This window comes from Fulmarus glacialis, unplaced genomic scaffold (genome assembly GCF_000690835.1).
Source record: "Fulmarus glacialis isolate BGI_N327 unplaced genomic scaffold, ASM69083v1 scaffold9114, whole genome shotgun sequence".
Classification (NCBI taxonomy): Eukaryota; Metazoa; Chordata; class Aves; order Procellariiformes; family Procellariidae; genus Fulmarus; species Fulmarus glacialis.
This window is the reverse complement of record NW_009207374.1, coordinates 38623-55678: the sequence shown is the minus strand read 5'-3', so window position 1 is coordinate 55678 and position 17056 is coordinate 38623. Positions and strand designations below refer to the sequence as shown.

The following is a 17056-nucleotide window of genomic DNA, read 5'->3' as shown; positions in this document are numbered from 1 at the left end:
GTGCCCCGCTTACCTCAGCCCTCTTCCCCTCGCCTTCCCTGCTCGGGGAGCGGTAGTGCTGCATCCTCCCTTCCTGGGAGCTTTTTCCGGCAGCCGAACGAAACTGTTACTATGCCGGTCCTTTTTCTGGATTGTTTGTAGGCTGTGTGCAGGTAAATGAAGCGTTATTAGCCCGGCTCTGCTACAAGCCTTGAGAAGCGGTGAAGTGAGCGTTAGCAGTCTTGGAGATGAGTTTCTGCAGTCTTGGGGGGGCAGGGATGAATGCGAGTTAATGCTGTTGAAAATAGAGCCTCGCCTGAAACTGTTAAGAACTTCATTCAAGAAAAAAAGTACTTTCCCTTTTCCTCCCAACCAGAAAATACTTGGTACTCGAACTACTTCGGTTTTTAAGGAGAAAAGCTTATGCAGACAACTTAAGAAGCAAGCAGCATTAGCCAATCAACAAGACCCGGTGCTCAAGTAGGAAGGAGGGGCGCATGTTCTTAAGCTGGTCACAGTCAAGCCACTCAGTGAGTTGAGGATACCAGTGAAGTTGCACTTGATTTAAATAGTTGTGGCTCCTCTTAATTCCGGTATGCAGGCAGTTTTAGAGAAAGTTTACATCCTATTGGAAAGGACAGGGGGCAAGGAAGTAACTACTACTGAGAAGGTTGTGATAGCTCTGGTGATAAAAGCAAACCTCAAATACTAGTACTAATACCGCCGTTGGATTTTTACATGCAGCACAAACTCGAGAATGGTTAAAACTTCTGTTTTACGAACCAAAGTGTTTCTAAGTGGTGATGATGCCGTAACTGTTTAGTAGCCTGCTTACTTTTGTTCTGTAGTGGGAGGGGTGTGCACACTGGATTGTGTTCAAATGTGGAAGACGGAAAAATCACTGACCGTGATTTTAATCCCTCTGAGATCTTCTGATGCAAGTTAAAAGGTTCCTTCTGTTCATCCTGTCTTACAGCTGTTGTGGGCAAACAGTGCCTGTTATGACTCTTCTGAATTGGTGTAGCGTAAGCATGCTGCTCTCTGAAGTGCCATCTTTCTGAGCAGTTCCTGTACGAAGGTGAAAATTGTGTTACTGTTTAGAAGTGGTTCAGTATGTGGACGCTGACTTCTCCCTTTGGCAGTTCCCAGTTCCACAACTGCCTTTTTTCCGTAGGTTGGTAATATGTTAATCATATAGTTGGAAAAATGGCTTTTTTATGTAGTTCTCATGCAAATTCCATGTCTTCTCAGGGGGAGCATTGATTTAGGGGATTTTTGGTACAATTGGGATCAGAGACTGCTTTTAAGGTAGAAATAGTGATAGAAATGCTTTATAAGAAATTGTGTATGTTTTTTAGCTCTCTGTAGAGTCCAGATTGAAATGAACGGATCATAATGGCCTATTGCTGGACTGTGTGGAACAATCTGCTGATTATATAAAACAATGTCATAAATTGTGATCCTTTTAAAGTGATGCTGGACTTTTTTCTTTTTAAAAACTGATGTGTACTTGGCCTGTCAGTAACTTCTTGCTTGCTATATGGTAGAAGCTTGAAAAGCTACTCTGATATGGTAGGGAGGACTTAAAATCCTATATTAATCAGCATGAAAAGAGAGGGGAAACACATTTTATCCAGCAATAAAATCAGTGCATGCTGATTCCTTCATAGTTAAAGCAAATGCAAGAGGAGAATTTGCTCTGCACAGTGCAGGAGGCTTAGGGTAACAGAAGTCTGTCTTTTACCCTGGTCATTCTCAGACCAACAAATTATGTAATCTGTTCAAAGTCCTAAAATAGAAAAAAATTGTGAAAGGAAAATTGATCCTGCTTGTGGAGTAGAACAGCTATGGTGATCTATACCAGTTAATGCAGCAGAGAAAACTACCTTGTTAAAATGAAACTTGACCAAGAAACGCCTGCCCTCTACCACTTTTCTGCAGAATCTGAGATTTGCTCTTTCCAAGTAGCTAGTAACTAGTCGGCAGTTATTGCTGTGGTTTTAAGTGGAGTTTTAGATTTCCAAATTTTTTGTTGTTTTAGTAACGATTCAGTTTAAAATGGACAGTTCATATAAACTTATCTATGCAAACTGTTTTTGTAGGATAGAGATTGATTGGGTATTCTGAAAGCTATTGACTCCTTATCCCTTAAAAGACGTTGTTCGACTTCGTTATAACTATTCCCATTGAAGTTCAACATTACAAAACTAGGAGCTTGTCTTTCTGTCTTGTAGTGTTGCTTGGAACTGGAGCATCCAAGAAAGGTTCTCCAGAAGAAGACTGTTCTGGGAAGGCGAGGACTAGTGCACAGGAATAACTTCAAACATTTCTTTAATAGGTCTCTTAATGAAACGGTAGAGAATCCCAAAGCTTATTTTACAGGATGAGTGCAACTTTTATTTTTTTTTTATTCCAAATTTGGGTTCCTAGCCTAAATGAGAAGCTAGTGGAAATGTTTATTTTAGAAACTCATGCTGTCCTTGTCCTGCTTTTTTGCCTTGATAAAGAGAACATACTTTGATAGGGTTGTTGGTAGATTTAATCTTTTGGCAGGAATTATTTATGTAAAGTTTTTGGATGTGAGTAGTAAGTTAGTGTGGTTGAAGAGTTTATTTGCCTCTTAAAAACTGGTAAAAGTGAAAGTGTGCTCCTTTTTCTGTTGGTGCAATTGAAGCTTGGTGCCTAGAACTTAACTCAAAGCGAGTGAGCTGGAAGCCCAAGTTGACTTCTGTCAAACAGGCTGTAAAGGTGCTGAAGTAGTAATGTCTTAAAGTTACTGCAAAGTCTGAGAGCTGTCCATCAGAGCCTTCAGAAATCGTCAAAACTAAAACTTGCTTGAATTTGAGATTCCAATAGTGCTTAACTAATCAAAGTGGTAGCTACAGCTTTGAGAGTTTGGGGGAGAGAGAGGCAAGTTAACACTTAAGTACTAAATTTTGCTTGACCTCTGGCCTCAACTTTGTCTCATTTCACAATTAAAAAAAAAAATTTTCCTAGCAGGAGATGTGGAGTAGGTTTTCTCAGCTAAAAGTAGAGAAAAAGGTGTTGCATGATTTGATCAGTATTTTATATTTCATTATGCCTGCAGGAATCGTGTATGTAACTTAAACTTATTTTTCAGGATTAACTATAACGTCTATTAATTTTTTCTTTACGTATTCAGTTTAGACAATATAAGATAATTGCATAGTGTTTGCAGTTTTGCTCAGCTTATCTTCCTCATTACATTGGTCTTGATACTATTGAGATAGTTTGTCATTATTTGGTCACCATTTAGTCAATATATTGGCTTTTCATACTGTGGAAGAAGGATCTTGCTTTTCTGAACTTAGTGCTGCTTTTTGTTCTGTCTTAGTCTACCATAAATCTTCATTTATTCATTGATGAGTGGTCCATGTGCAGTAAAGTTAGTTGCCATCCATAAAGTTCCATAAAATGGAACTCCATTCCACCATATTTTAGCATCCTAGTACCTTCCCCCACTTCCAACAATTACGGTACTTTATGTGAACTCTAATTTGAAGAAGTTATTCTGTTATTCTGCCATACCTTATTTAAAAAAAAAAAAAGCACTACATATATCCTTGATTACTGTTCATTGATGTCATGGCAGTGAAAACCGTTCTCAAAAAAAAAGGGGGGCGGAGGATACTTCCTGCTTATTTGTACAGCTGGAATACTAAATCTCTATTGTCCTTGTGGCTACCATACTTGCAGAATTCATGCTATGATTACTGAAATTATCTGAAGAAAAAAATAACGGTATAAGAGTTAAAGGAGTTACATTGGTTATGGCTGTAACTCACTGAGCTTTTTAGTCTTCTGGCTGCTTCCCTGCTGATTAGGGTACCAGGTACATCTTGTGTATTGTATCTAGAAGGATCACAGCACCTGTAAAGTGGCTCCAGTGGAAGCAGAAGTGAAAGAGAGTTGTATTTAGAGAGAGTTCTTTCTCTTTGAACCTTAAATGGCCATAGTTCTATTATGCTTACGCTTTCAGTTGAGGTTGTAGTGGAATGCTTGGGAAAATATAAATCTGAGTCTTCCTCCTAACTTTTCTGTTTGTGTTCTCATTAGAAGAAAAGTAACTGAATGATAATTGAATGGGTCAAACTAATTTTTAGAGAATAAAGTAAGTATTTGGACTCTCTTAGTATAAATTTTGACTACTTAATCATCAGACCATTGTTTATTGACATTTAATAGGTTTTTATTAGATGCACTCTGTGTGTTTCTTATGGAATGAATATTTAACTTCTGCATTTTTCAGAAGAAATCAGTTCACTCAGAAGATCCATTTAATGATGAACAACGTGAGCGGCATGAAGTAGAAATGCTAGCCAAGAAGTTCGAGGCAAAATACGTGAGTTACTGTACCTGTATTAAAATGTACAAATATTTAATGGTGATAACTTACGATGCTGTAGAGATGTTAACATCAGGTTTTTTCCTGAGTAGGGTTCCTAATGTAGTGTCGAATGACTCCTGTACATTTTGGAGCTGTCTCATTATATATTTCATTTAAGCAGCTTGAAGCTGCTACAAGCTTATTAGATGAGTCTGCCAAATAGATTTGTCTCTAGGATGTTATAGCTTGTGAAGCTATTCTTGGAAAAGCTTCCTATATAAATACAACTGAGTAATAGATGCAGGTCAATATTCATGATAAATACTATGCTGGAGGAAAGAATTTTTATGTAATGCTGTTGTGCACTATTGAACAGTTCTTCTGTTTGGGCTAAATACTGATGAATCTTGATGGATTTCTGACTGGTTTGGAATGCTTCCGTAGGAAGTGATTGTTGAATAGCAAGTCATTGCTTGATGAGTTTATCTTGTAGCTGCCAGCTGCCTAAAGATACTCTGCTGACTCCTGAAAGTGTGGCATGAATGACTTGAACAACACTAGGTAGTAACATAAAGAGGCTTTCACTAATAAATGAAGGTAGAAATCAGAAAATGTTGACTAAAACCACACCCAAACAGGTCTTTAAGAATTCATATGGGTAGGGTTGGGTGATTAATTCTGAGCTGGCAATCAAAACTCATCATCATGCTTAGGCATGTTGATATTCTGGATTACTAATAGAGCACCTCAGTAATAAAGAAGGGAAACAAAAGCAGTCGTTTGTATCTTTTGCTATTAATATACATACTAAAATCTTTCTTGTCTGATTTATTTGGATTTTTTTCTGGCAAAGACAGATTTCTCTTAGTGCCCAGTCTATTCATATTGTAGAAGTAATTACTATTTCAGGGCATGTTAGCTGTGATGCATAACAAAAGAAACCCTTAAACTGAAAAGAATAATTTTCATCTTTTGGAGAGATTGGCGGAACCCAGTATACTCAGTGAATTGAGAAAGCAGTTCCAGAATACTGTTTGCTTTTCATTTGAATGATAAATTATTTCTTGAACGTGAGAGAAAAATGTTTCAACTGTACTTTTCTAGAAAACTCATTTCCATAATACAAGTCAAGGATTTTATAATGTCCTGAAAAAAGTTGCTTAACTACAGCAGATGAAAGTCAGTGTAGAGCATGTAAAGCAATATATGTAGGAGGGAGTGGTAGTGGAAGCAATCTAATTTTACATAAACATTTATGCATGCATCAAAGCTAAACATGTACATTTATGGACAAAACATGGTGTTATTAGACTTACGAAAACTTGAGTTCAATGCTCAGTAGTCATAAAAAGGGACAAATAGATACTTTTAACTATTAGAAAGCAGTAGGTAACAAAAACTATCATTTTACAACAGTTTAAATTCATGATGCACTTGTATCTTGATTACTGTTTGCACTTCTGATTTCTTGCCTTTCTCTCATTCTCTGCCATACCTTATGCCCCTCAGCCCCACAAAATTCCTGGAAGGGGAATGTCTTCTGTATAAAGGACAACTGATTAGCTTAGGGCCACTAAGCACGGAGGGTGGCGAGGGATTAATAGTTCTTGTGTTAGATACTCCCTGTCCTTTCTCTCTTCCAATACTTACCATCCATGCTCAGAGGAATTGCATCTCTGTACACTGACCTGGTACAATTGCTCGTGTTCTGACAACATCCGGCCATCTTCTGATTCCTGTGGTGAGACGTTTGCTCCTTAGCTTAAACTAGAACAGGGATCCCATGACGTAGATACCCATTCTCTTCTTTTTAACAGCGCTTTAGTGTAAAAGTAATCACTCGTTTTAAGAGAAGGAAGTAGAGGGTTTTCTTGGATTTGCAGGAAGTACTATATCCTCCTTAAACTAATTAGGTATTACTTATCTATATCCATTTAAAATGGAGTCAAGCAATCTTTTTAATCATAACACGTGTGGCACTACTGAAAAATTTGATGTGAGAAGAACAGTCTTCCTTGAAGACTTTACTTCTTTTCAGATAAATTCGTGTACTCATAATCAAATCAGTACAGTATTGCATAGATCTTGCAGATACTAAGAAAAACCCTATGGATAAATATATTTTTGTAAAACAAGATACATAAAGTTAATGTACCATTTGTTTACTTGATTATTCAGAACTTTTTTGCAATTGCTGCATGTTTTAAACACCAGCATAAAAATCTGTTCCAAATGGTTTCCGTTTTCATTCTTTTGATTACTGTTATTCTCTAGACAAAATCAAACACTGTGTTGTAAAAACATGATAGTGAATCTCGGACGATATTGTACATAATGTAAGAATTTTTATTGGATTAAAACAAAGGTCCGTCTAATGGATGGTAGCGTAGTCCTCTGACACTAGTGGAATCTTGAAAGTATAACAGAGTAAGTGTGCATTGATATACTACTTCACTGTGCCTGTCTAGCAATCTATAGCTTAATTTCTTAAACACGCAAAGGCTGCGTGTTTAACTACCCTTCGTATAGCTTTCTGCCATAAATTTGCCAGATCATTTTGAATTCACTGAATTTCACATTGTGTTCCATGGCACTGAGTACCATGATAATTATGTCGTATGAAAACGTACTTTGTGCTTAAACCTGATGAGTTCACTTGGTGCTCTATAGTTTCTGTATTCTAAGAAACAGTGAAATATTTCCTGTTCTTCTGCATGCTGCATGTGATTCTGATGCTATCATCTAAATTCAGCCCTTTCATTCCCCAGCTGAAGTGTCTTAACATTCTGTTACTGTGCAGAAGCAGTGTTTTTTACCTTTAAACATCCTTGTTGGCTTACTGTTCTCTTTTTTGTTCTAATTTCTTTTTTTAAATGAAAGGATATTAATGGTAGGATGCCCTGATTTATCAGTGATATAATGATGACTTCTGGTTTTGTTCTCCGTTCCTTTTTTCATAAATCCCAATTCTTTTCTTTTTTGATGACTCTTGATTGTTGAGCAAATGTCATAGAACTGTGTGTAACAACTCCAGTGCTTCCTGAGCAGCATAACCAATTGGGAGCGCACTGTATTTTTTCTTGTTTGGATTGTACTTCCTTTGTGTGGATTACCTTGCTTTTATTGATACTGAATTCAGTTGATGATTTATCATACTAAGTTCAGAGCAACTGTGAGGTCTTTCAGTGATTCTTCAGTAGTCTTTTTTTATTTACTATCCTCAGTAATTCTGTCATCTCACACTTCTCCCCCCCCCGCCCTTGCTTCTAAAGATGAATGAATACACATTCCTTGGTGATTTCACTGATGTGGCACTTTCTTTGCCATTTATTCCTACCCTTTCTTTCCTAGCCTTAAACCAGACCTTTAATCCACTCCACTTAATTTGAGTGGACCTTCCCCCTTATCCCATGATAGTTTCTTGTCTTTAAAGACCTTTGGACCTTTTTTAAAGCATTTGAAGTACTGCTTCCTTCTACCAAAATTCTTCCTGCTCTGGAATGTATATTCTTGTACCTGCTGGTTCTGTTCTTTATAACTTCTATTAACTTGCGCAATATAGAGATCAGGTTTACTGATTTATAGACTCTGTTGGAGCCCTTGGAAGATTCTTCAAAAATTGGCACTGTATTTGCCATCTTCTAGTCCTGTGGGCAAAGGTTGTTTAAACCTTAGGTTACATGCCACAGTTAATTTGTTGAACTCATACTTGGGTTTTCTGAATACTTGCATGAATACTATTTGCAGCCTCAGGAACTAGACATCTTAATTTGCTCTAGTATCATGACTGCTTATGTTCTGGGACTCAGTTCCTCCTGGATTGGAGGAACTCTTCTGGGAAAGGTGAAAAGCTTCAGTGGTAAAAATTCCCTGAACTGCTGCATAGTAAACACTGATGCACATAATCCCTTCAGTTCTTCTGCTGTGGTCTTGCATCCGTAACATCTTGATCATACAGACTTTCAACACACTTCCTTAAACATAATTGGGTAGAACCAGCCTGAAAGAAATTCTCTATACATACATATGGTTCAGGTATTTTCATATGTCTGAATACAGGTTACTATTTTAATCCTGCTTTTATTCATTTGGCTATTATGAGACTTCTTTTTTGTTATTAACTTTGTTCCATATCTGCACTATGTTTTTATGAATAACAGGCAGTCAGAATGTATTGAGAACTTTTAAAATTTTTTTTTAATGCCCATATACTGACATCATAGAATCATAGAATAGCCATTGCTGCAAAAGGATTTTGGACTCACAAACAAGGATGGTGATGGTTACTTGGGCTTAGCAAGACATGTGGTACAGAGGTGGATTGCATTACACATTAGTGAGATTGGTAGAGGTAAAGTATAGTTTATGTAGCATTCTTCAGACAGCCTGCTGGTGCCTCAGTCAGAATCATGAGAATTACATATGCTTTTGCACTGGAGTTTAAACAGAATTCTTATTTTTCTAAGATTTTTTTCTTTTCTTCTCTCATCCAAAATAAAATACATTTAAAAATAAAAAAAGTACTGTATGTTTTGGGAACATGCAGTCATTCAGATGTTTTACCAGGTGAGTGGCTGTAGAGGATGATAGGACTAATAGGAAAGGTTAGGAATACTTAGCTTGGAATATAGCTTGGAAACCTGAATTAAAAAAGGAACTTGCTTTTGAGTTTTTTTTCCTAGGATTATTGCATTTATTTATTTAATTATACTTGAGAGATTCCTGTTTGCTTGCAAGAGCGCATGTGTTACTTAGTTACAAACTTGAATTCTTGCAAAATATTGTTAAAACGGAGGTGAATTTTATCTTTTAAGACTTTTGTATTGACAATTTTGACAAACTCATAGACACTAGGTGTCTAGTGAATACCTTTCAGGGGTGATTCTGATGAGGCTGTAGAAAAGCATGTTTGCCAGAACTCATTCCTGTGTGAAAGTTTTTTAGTCATCTAGACCATCTTCAAGGAAGCATCCCAGAAGGCAAAACTGCTAATTCCCTTAATGACCATCCCTCCAATGCCTTATGTTTTGTAGACTTTAGTACATTGCTTCCCTCTTTCCCAAATGATAAAACACTTGCTTTGTTTTCAGGGTGGAAAGCCCCACAAACATCGGAAGGATCGTCTGCAGGATCTAATTGATATAGGTTATGGTTATGATGAAACGGACCCTTTCATTGATAATTCTGAAGCGGTAAGTAAGCTTCATCAAAGCAGCAACAAGAAATAAGACAATGCTTTAATTTTTTGATAAAGAAGAAAGGTAAGGGAAAATACTTTGTGCCCGTGTATAACTGGTATGGATCCAAAGGGCATACTACTTTAGGAATCCAACAAATGATTGTATTTGTAGTCTCAATAAGCTATCATTAAGCACTGCAAGAATTAAGAAAGCTATTGCTATATCACATAATTTTCCAGCCTAAGAAATTAAATCATTTTTATTTGTGGCCTTCATTTACTATGGACTGAAATTACACTTGCTTTGTTTAGTTTCTTGTACTAGCTATCTGGATTATTAGTAGATTACTGGTGTTAGATTTCCTGCATTGTATCAGGATGCAATTCTGCTCTTAAAACCCAGTAAGAATAGGATGGTTATTCTAAACATTCACCAAATATGTCTGAAAAATTTGAGCTAAAACAGCTTGGTTAAACAGGAGGATATTACAGCTTATTTTGTCTCAATATTTTTCAGAAATGAAAACACATCTTGAGGTAAAAGAAAAAGATACTAGTTAGGTGCAGGCAATATCAGGGATACCAGGAGGTTTATAAGAGGGCATTTGAAGATATCTTAGAGATGATATATGAAATTACGAAAATGAAGAAGCAGCTTGGAAGAGAGGGTGGATGAGATAAAAGCTTGGAGACCTCGTATAATTCTCCTTTATTAGATGTCAGGAAGAAGTAGATGTACTGTTTAGTCAAGTAAAAATGAACAAAAAAAACCCCAAGAAAAAACACCTGCCACTTTATCCAGCCTTCAGTTTCCTCCGTTGGTGAGTGACACTGGACAAAGCAGCAATGATCTACTGCTCTGAAGAGGAGGGAGCTAAAAGTCTGAGTGGGAGAGGAAAGATGATGAAAAGGAGTTGTGAGAAAAGGGTAGGAAAAGCACAGAAGTGAAGTGCATTGCTTAGCATACATGATGTCAAGTCTACTTTTGAATGTGGTAGTAGATTTGGGAAATTACAAAACTTTGTAAAGAGCTTCTGGGAACACTGAGCTATGAGGTTTCTAGCATATAGATGTTGCAACGAATATTGCTCTTAAGAACTGTGTGAGGTGCACGGAAGGAGTGCTGCAGAACTGATACCTTCTTGAGCAAAAGAAGTTCAGCTGTTAACTACACTGGATAGCAGGCTGAGCTCATCTGTGTGTATTGTTAGTTTTGAAGTAGGTCTGAAGGCACGTGAACAAGTTGCGTGAAAAGTGAGTTTGCTGTAGATGCTTAATATAGATTGTATTAATTTGTCCTTTTTCTTAAAAATTTTAGTTGAACTTGCCAATATTACTGTCCTATCATTATCCCTCAACTTTTGGTTGTGCTGCTGGAACAATATTGGGGTCTAAGCCTTGGTATGTCCTTTCCAAAGGTCAGATTCTGATCTTCAGCTCAATCAGAACAGATGTACTTCAATCCTGCTGAGAAACCATGTGAGCCTATAGGCTTATCTGGTTTCTCACTGTTGCTTAAGTTAACCATCCTCAGTTTTGAAATTTTATGATACAGCACCCAAGTTATAGCTTGGTTTTTCTGGATTTATTGTGACCTATCACAGATCTGATATGTGATTCGGATAACTTTCAGTACTCATAGAACAGGTCTCTATCAAAGATGTATGCAAGTCTAGCAGAGTTGAACACTCACTGGTGTATTAGTACTTCTTACACTGTGCCTCCTTCTAGTACTGTTCTTGTTACCAGCAGCAGATCCATTAGATTTGCAGGAGCATTTACTTCTGATATCTCTTTCCAGACTCCTTGCAAGAACATACAAAAGGCAGTTGTTGGAGGACCAGATGGTTGCATCATGTGGTAGCTGTGGAAGCTACTGGGGAGAATGGTGTATTCTCTAAAGATTGCTCTCCTGAACAAATCATTATGCCTTGTGTCTGCATTACAAATACAGACTAGTGAGAGGCCATCTCTGTTTTGCTTTTATCTCCATTACTATATAGAAAAGAAGAAAAAAAAATGCACTGTGTGCCTGCTGCAGTCTAAGTTGCTATTGCAGAGCTTGAGAGTCCTGTAACATAGGAGTTAAGAGCAACAAAACCTCTCATTCCATCTCAGATGCAAAGGGGAAGTATTCAGAAGGAAAATCTAAGTGTCTGCCTTGCTCATCTTCTGTGTGGCCAGCTATTAAATCACCGTGTACCCTGAGAAATGTCAGAGCCAGGCCGAGCCTGGACTTACTGCCTTTTGGAAGATACTTTCTTACACATAAAAAGCTATAATATCCTGGGCACAAACACCTGAAAAATGAGTATGAGTGCCCTTGAATTGCTCCAGGATTGGCGTTCTGTTGTCTCCCTCTGTATCCCAGAAAAAAATAATTGAAAGCTTCCTTAGAATTTTAGTCCTTTTTCTTGTCACAGGTGTGAAAGAAATAATGAGCTCTTTGGCACTGAAACAGATTTATTCCATAGCTTTAGAGATATTTTCCTTCTAAAAACAGATTTTCAGGTAATGCCATCAAATAGTATTAAAGAAATCAAACCAATAAAACTCTAGGCCTGTTTTTAGCAGGCATCGTAATAGAGTTAAGGAATTCTGCTTCCTTTGGATCCATTTCCAGTTAAGCAGTTTTGTACATAGAATCATAGATGCATATATAACAAATATGTATATACATAAAACATATGTAACAGAGCATTTGGGTCCTCCAAGACTCCAGGAAGGCAATTGTTCTGCTTGTTTTCTTGAGGGCAGGTATCAAGGTCAAGTGCAGGGAATCTGCTAATGGCATGATTCTCAGGTAATGGATTTTAATGGGGCTGGAGTACAGACAGGTACAGGATATGCTTTTCTGGAGGAAGGTTCTTGGAAAGTGCTGATAGAAGGGAGCTTCTCCTAAGCAAAGAGATTTTTCCCGTCAGACTCCTCAAAGGGTACTGGTACCTGCCCTGATGAAGTAGGGTAAATTTTGGGCTGCTTACTAGGCTAGATTGCCATTGTTTCCCTTCTGTGAAAATGAAAACTATGCATGAGATTCTTACAGATTTGCTTTCATTGTTTACTCTGGAAAGAATCAGTACTTTGCTACAGCGTAGTAAAGGCTTTAGCAGCATGGCTGCATTAAGACCATCAAAGTCCTTGTGGCTACTGAACACAGAAGAGGGCTCCTGAAAAGCAATTCAGTGGACTCGGACATGAAGCCAACTAAAGGAAAATACTGGAGAAAGGTTCTTGGGTACGTATTACCCAAGTGACACAGTCAGTTCCTACCTCCTATCTTCCTTCAGACTTGTCTCCTCTTGCAGGAATAAGTACATAGTTAGGGATTGCTGTTTGCTTTGGATGTATCTGGTATATATGCTGCTCAGTTTTTTAACTTGCTGTCCTCCTTGGAAAATTTTTAGCTGGTCCTGTTTGGAAGAAGTGGCTTTTCCTCTCTGAATGCAATTGCAGGCAAGTGGGAAATCCATGCTTCAGTCTATACAGTGGATGGTTTTGGGTTGAGCATTTTGACTGTAGTCAACGGGTCGTGAACCCTTCATTCCAGGAAAAAAAAGTAAATCTAGACCATCTTACTATTGTTTCTAACCCCTATGTAGCGGTTAGTCTGATGGCAAGTCCTAATCTTTGCTTATCTTAATGGAGCTCTGTGGTAGTAATACACAAAATGTTCGTAACCTGGAAAGCAATCTGTCCCTTCTCACTGTTTCCACTGCTTTGGTGTTGAAAATAGGTTTTGCTATAGTGTAAACTGCCCAGAACTACATTATTTGTGGAATGGTATTCCTGTTGATTTCTGCTTCCTCTCTATTCTTCCTGCATGCACACATATGCATACACATGCATATCAGCCTGGTTTGGCTAGACTACTTGCTCTTGTGATGACCTCTGAATATTTGGTTGGCTGAATACCTTCCTGACAATGTAAGCTTTATATAGATTCCAGGGGAATACAGTGCTCTCTGAGCTTTCTGCTATGTAATATAGAACAGGTATCTGAAGTAATACATGATGCTTAGTGAAAAAGTATGCAATTTTCTCTCACTCAGAGGTAATAAGACTTGCACATCCAAAACAAAGACCAGCTAGCACCTTCCCCAGTGTTGGGTAGATGAATGCAGAGGAAGAACCATCCACCTAGAAATCTGTAAGCAGTGAAAGCTGTCTTTTGAAGCAGCAATACCAGGTAGCAACACTGACAGGAACTGAAGCAAAACATGAATGCCAAGAGCAATGGGAAGCATGCAGTTCAGTACTTCGGACACCCAGCGCTGTATGTCAATATTTAACCCAGTCTACTATATTCATGATTTCACAGCAGCCTTCTAAACGCTGGTGTAGGAGTCCTGTGCTGCTGAGTAGAGAAAACTAGCCTACCAATGGTTTCTCATACATGGAAAGTTTCTCCAAAACAGGTACTTCAGCTTAAAGGAAAAACTCATTTTTCTTTAGCTACATCTTGCCTCAAGAGCTCAGACCCTCTTAAAAGACAGCCTGTCAAGGATTGTATGTTGATTTTGGTAATTCTGAACATATTGGTAAAAGAGTTGCTCTTTTTCTATCTGGGTTCCTTAGAATGCTTTCCATAATTTAAGGGCTTAGTCTTTGCAAAAATTCTGTGTCACGATACACAGTTTTCATGCATTTTCAGGATAAATTTGGCTTATTTAATCTTGTAAACTCCAGGCTTATTAAAGGTGTGATATATTTAATGTCCTCTTCTCTCCCATCCTGGCTTCCCCTCAAGAGTTCCTGCTGTTGTGATCTAAAACTTGAAGCTGATAGATTGCCAGTAAGAGCATCTTGCTCAAGACTCTTGAGTGTCTGAGATGCTTTTTCCCAGTGAGAATGGTATCTGTTTGGGGAATGGCAGAGCTCAGTGTGCCGATGATCATGAATGGTATCTACTTGGGGAATGGCAGAGCTCAGTGTGCTGATGGTAATTTTTACTTTGGTGTTCTGGGCCAGATGCTGTTTTAGGCCAACTTGATATTGTTCTCTCATCCTTCCTACTCAAAGGAGTTTGTTTTATGCATCGCTATGGAGAGCAGTGTTGTTGCTTGAGAAAGATAAATGTCTGTTAAAAAAACAAAACTAAAAAACCTATCAATCCACCAATGTTAGAGGTATATACAGAGAAATGCTACGTAGGATCCATTATTAAACATACTTTCACATCAGATTGAGAGATAAATTTAACATTGCTGCATTTTTCATGTGGAAAGAGCTGCCTTTGTAGACCTCTATCACAAACCTCATCCACACTGAATACGTGAGGGTGCATTAAAACTTTTTTTTAAGAGATTCATTTACTAGCTGTTTCATTGGCTATGGATTTGTGTGTTTATATTACTAGTCTGTGTTCCTTGTTCATTGTCACTTTGCCCAGTGTTGGAAGTTCTGTGGTTGGGGAATAGTGCTCATTTAGCTGAGTGCACCATGTCACCTTTAATAAAAGATGTCTTGCATGCTTCCCAGGTGTCTTCAGGGTGGATCTGCCGGTTAGCACCTGACATGTCATGTGCATTTGAGTGAATACAAGGGCAAATTCCAATTAGGAGATTCTTTCTTTGGTTTTTATCCCTCCTTACCCCAAGATGAATGAAGGGGTAAAGTGGAGTACCAAACAAATAAAGCAGATACTGTTCTGCTTAATGCAGAACAGACATGTTTAAACTATATACCCAGCAGTCCTCTAGTACAAGAACCATTATGGCTAGAGGGACAAAGGTAGTTGAATTTGCAGAACAAATCTGATGTTTGTTAAAGCAACAGTAATGTTCTCTTGCTCCTTCTGCAAAATATCATATCCTTTTTTAGGAAGGAATAAGTAATTTCTTAAATAATTTTTTTAACCCTGTGTTCTGGCCTAGATTTCATCCAGGTAGTTTAGGACTGCTCATGTATTTAATGACCTCAGTGGGACAACTGGGAAACTGAAAACTCAGCGTCTGCATAGATACTTGAAAAAACCTGAGATTTCTATCTGGCCTTTGTAGTACCATTGTTTAAATTTGTGCACATCAGGAATGTAGAAGTAAGCAGTAATTGAGAAATAATGGGTGTAGCAACTTCTTGCTTTTTTCTAAATTTAATTTTTTGAAGAGCACAAAATCACTTTTCAAAGTAATCTGAGCTACTAGAGGGGTAGATCATGGCCTAGGATCAACTGTTCTTCATCAGTAGATGAATCTATTTAAGCAGCACAAGGAACTTAAGTATTTTCCAAAAAATATACAAACAATATGATTGTTAATATAATATAAAGGGGGGTTTATAACATGCCAAAATAACAGATCTTTTATAAAAGCATTTGTCTTAAGTGTCATATATGGTAAGTCTGCTCTTCATGTTAGATGAATGGGAAAGGAAAGCATAACTTTTTCCTACAGAATCTTCTAGTAATTCTGTACCATGAAACCTGGAGAGGTTAAGTAATACATTGCATATATATATTTGTAATAAAAACACTGAACTATATTTTCTGTGTGGGTCAGAGGTCAATCTCTGAAATAATTGAGTTGGACAGATAAAGGTGGTCACATGAGTGGTCGTACATTTTACAACTTAACGCCTTGAAAATATTTCAGCCTAAGAATGTCATCTTGTTGCACTGAAGGTCACTTAAGCTGACTCTGGTGACTGGTGGAAGGGTATAAAAGGTGGTGGTCATGGTGGGAACAAAACAGGGCAATATATATATATTGGTACTTCTCTCAAGGTGCTGTGGTAGGCTGACGGATTACAATATCCTCACTATTAAACTAGGATTCTCCTAGGAGACTATCCTGTCCTAGTCTAGACTACCCTGGGCCAGGTATTATATCTTTATTTAATAGTCTGTTATGCTTTTTTCTGTTGTGCTTTGCCAGCTGTCCTTTGTCCAGGGTTAAAAAAAACAAAACAAAACAACTTGCCTATGCATTTTGGAAGAGGAATCTTCTTTACCATAGGAAAGCTCTTTCTGCTTGCTTTTTGATGTTGTCTTGGATTAGAAAAGCAATGTATTGTTCCCCCTTAACCTTGTTCAAGATTTCATTATATATTCTATTATGCTATTTTTCGGAAAGATAATTTTGGGGTTTTTGTTTGAAAACTTATCCTTAAAGGATAGCAAAGCCAAAGAGTGTATTTCAGTTCTTTGTGCCTTTAAGAAGCATAGAGATGGATCAACTATGTTTGTTTGAAGTATCTCGAAGTATGTAGTGAAGTGTATGGATATTCAGTCCATTTGACTGAAGCAACCATATTTGACATAACTTCAGTTAGCTTGACTTTATTCAGTGGGCTAATGATGGTCAAAAATAAACAGCTCGCCCTTCCCAAGCTGGTTAAAGCCATCTCAAAAATAAACAAGGAATAAAAATGATCCCTGCTTAACTGCTATTATTTAGATAAAAGATATCTAAACATTATATGTTTCACAACATATAATGTACAGGCTACATTTCTTAAAACACTTAGACATGTTTGCAGCAAATCTGATTTCCAGGACTTAATACAGAAGTGTTAAAAAGCCTTTTCACATGTGTACTTTTATATTATAG

The 17056-nt window shown here is 37.6% G+C and overlaps 1 protein-coding gene across 1 annotated transcript in view; it reads left to right on the top strand.

Moving 5' to 3' along the window:
* Nucleotides 1-736: 736 nt before the first annotated feature.
* UBN2 (ubinuclein 2) overlaps nucleotides 737-17056 on the top strand; it is a 45926-nt gene continuing 29606 nt past the window's right edge. Inside the window, exons 1-3 of the mRNA XM_009576076.1 lie at nucleotides 737-790; nucleotides 4250-4342; nucleotides 9418-9519. Coding sequence (XP_009574371.1) covers nucleotides 737-790; nucleotides 4250-4342; nucleotides 9418-9519 — 249 coding nt within the window. The remainder of the gene's footprint in view (nucleotides 791-4249; nucleotides 4343-9417; nucleotides 9520-17056) is intronic.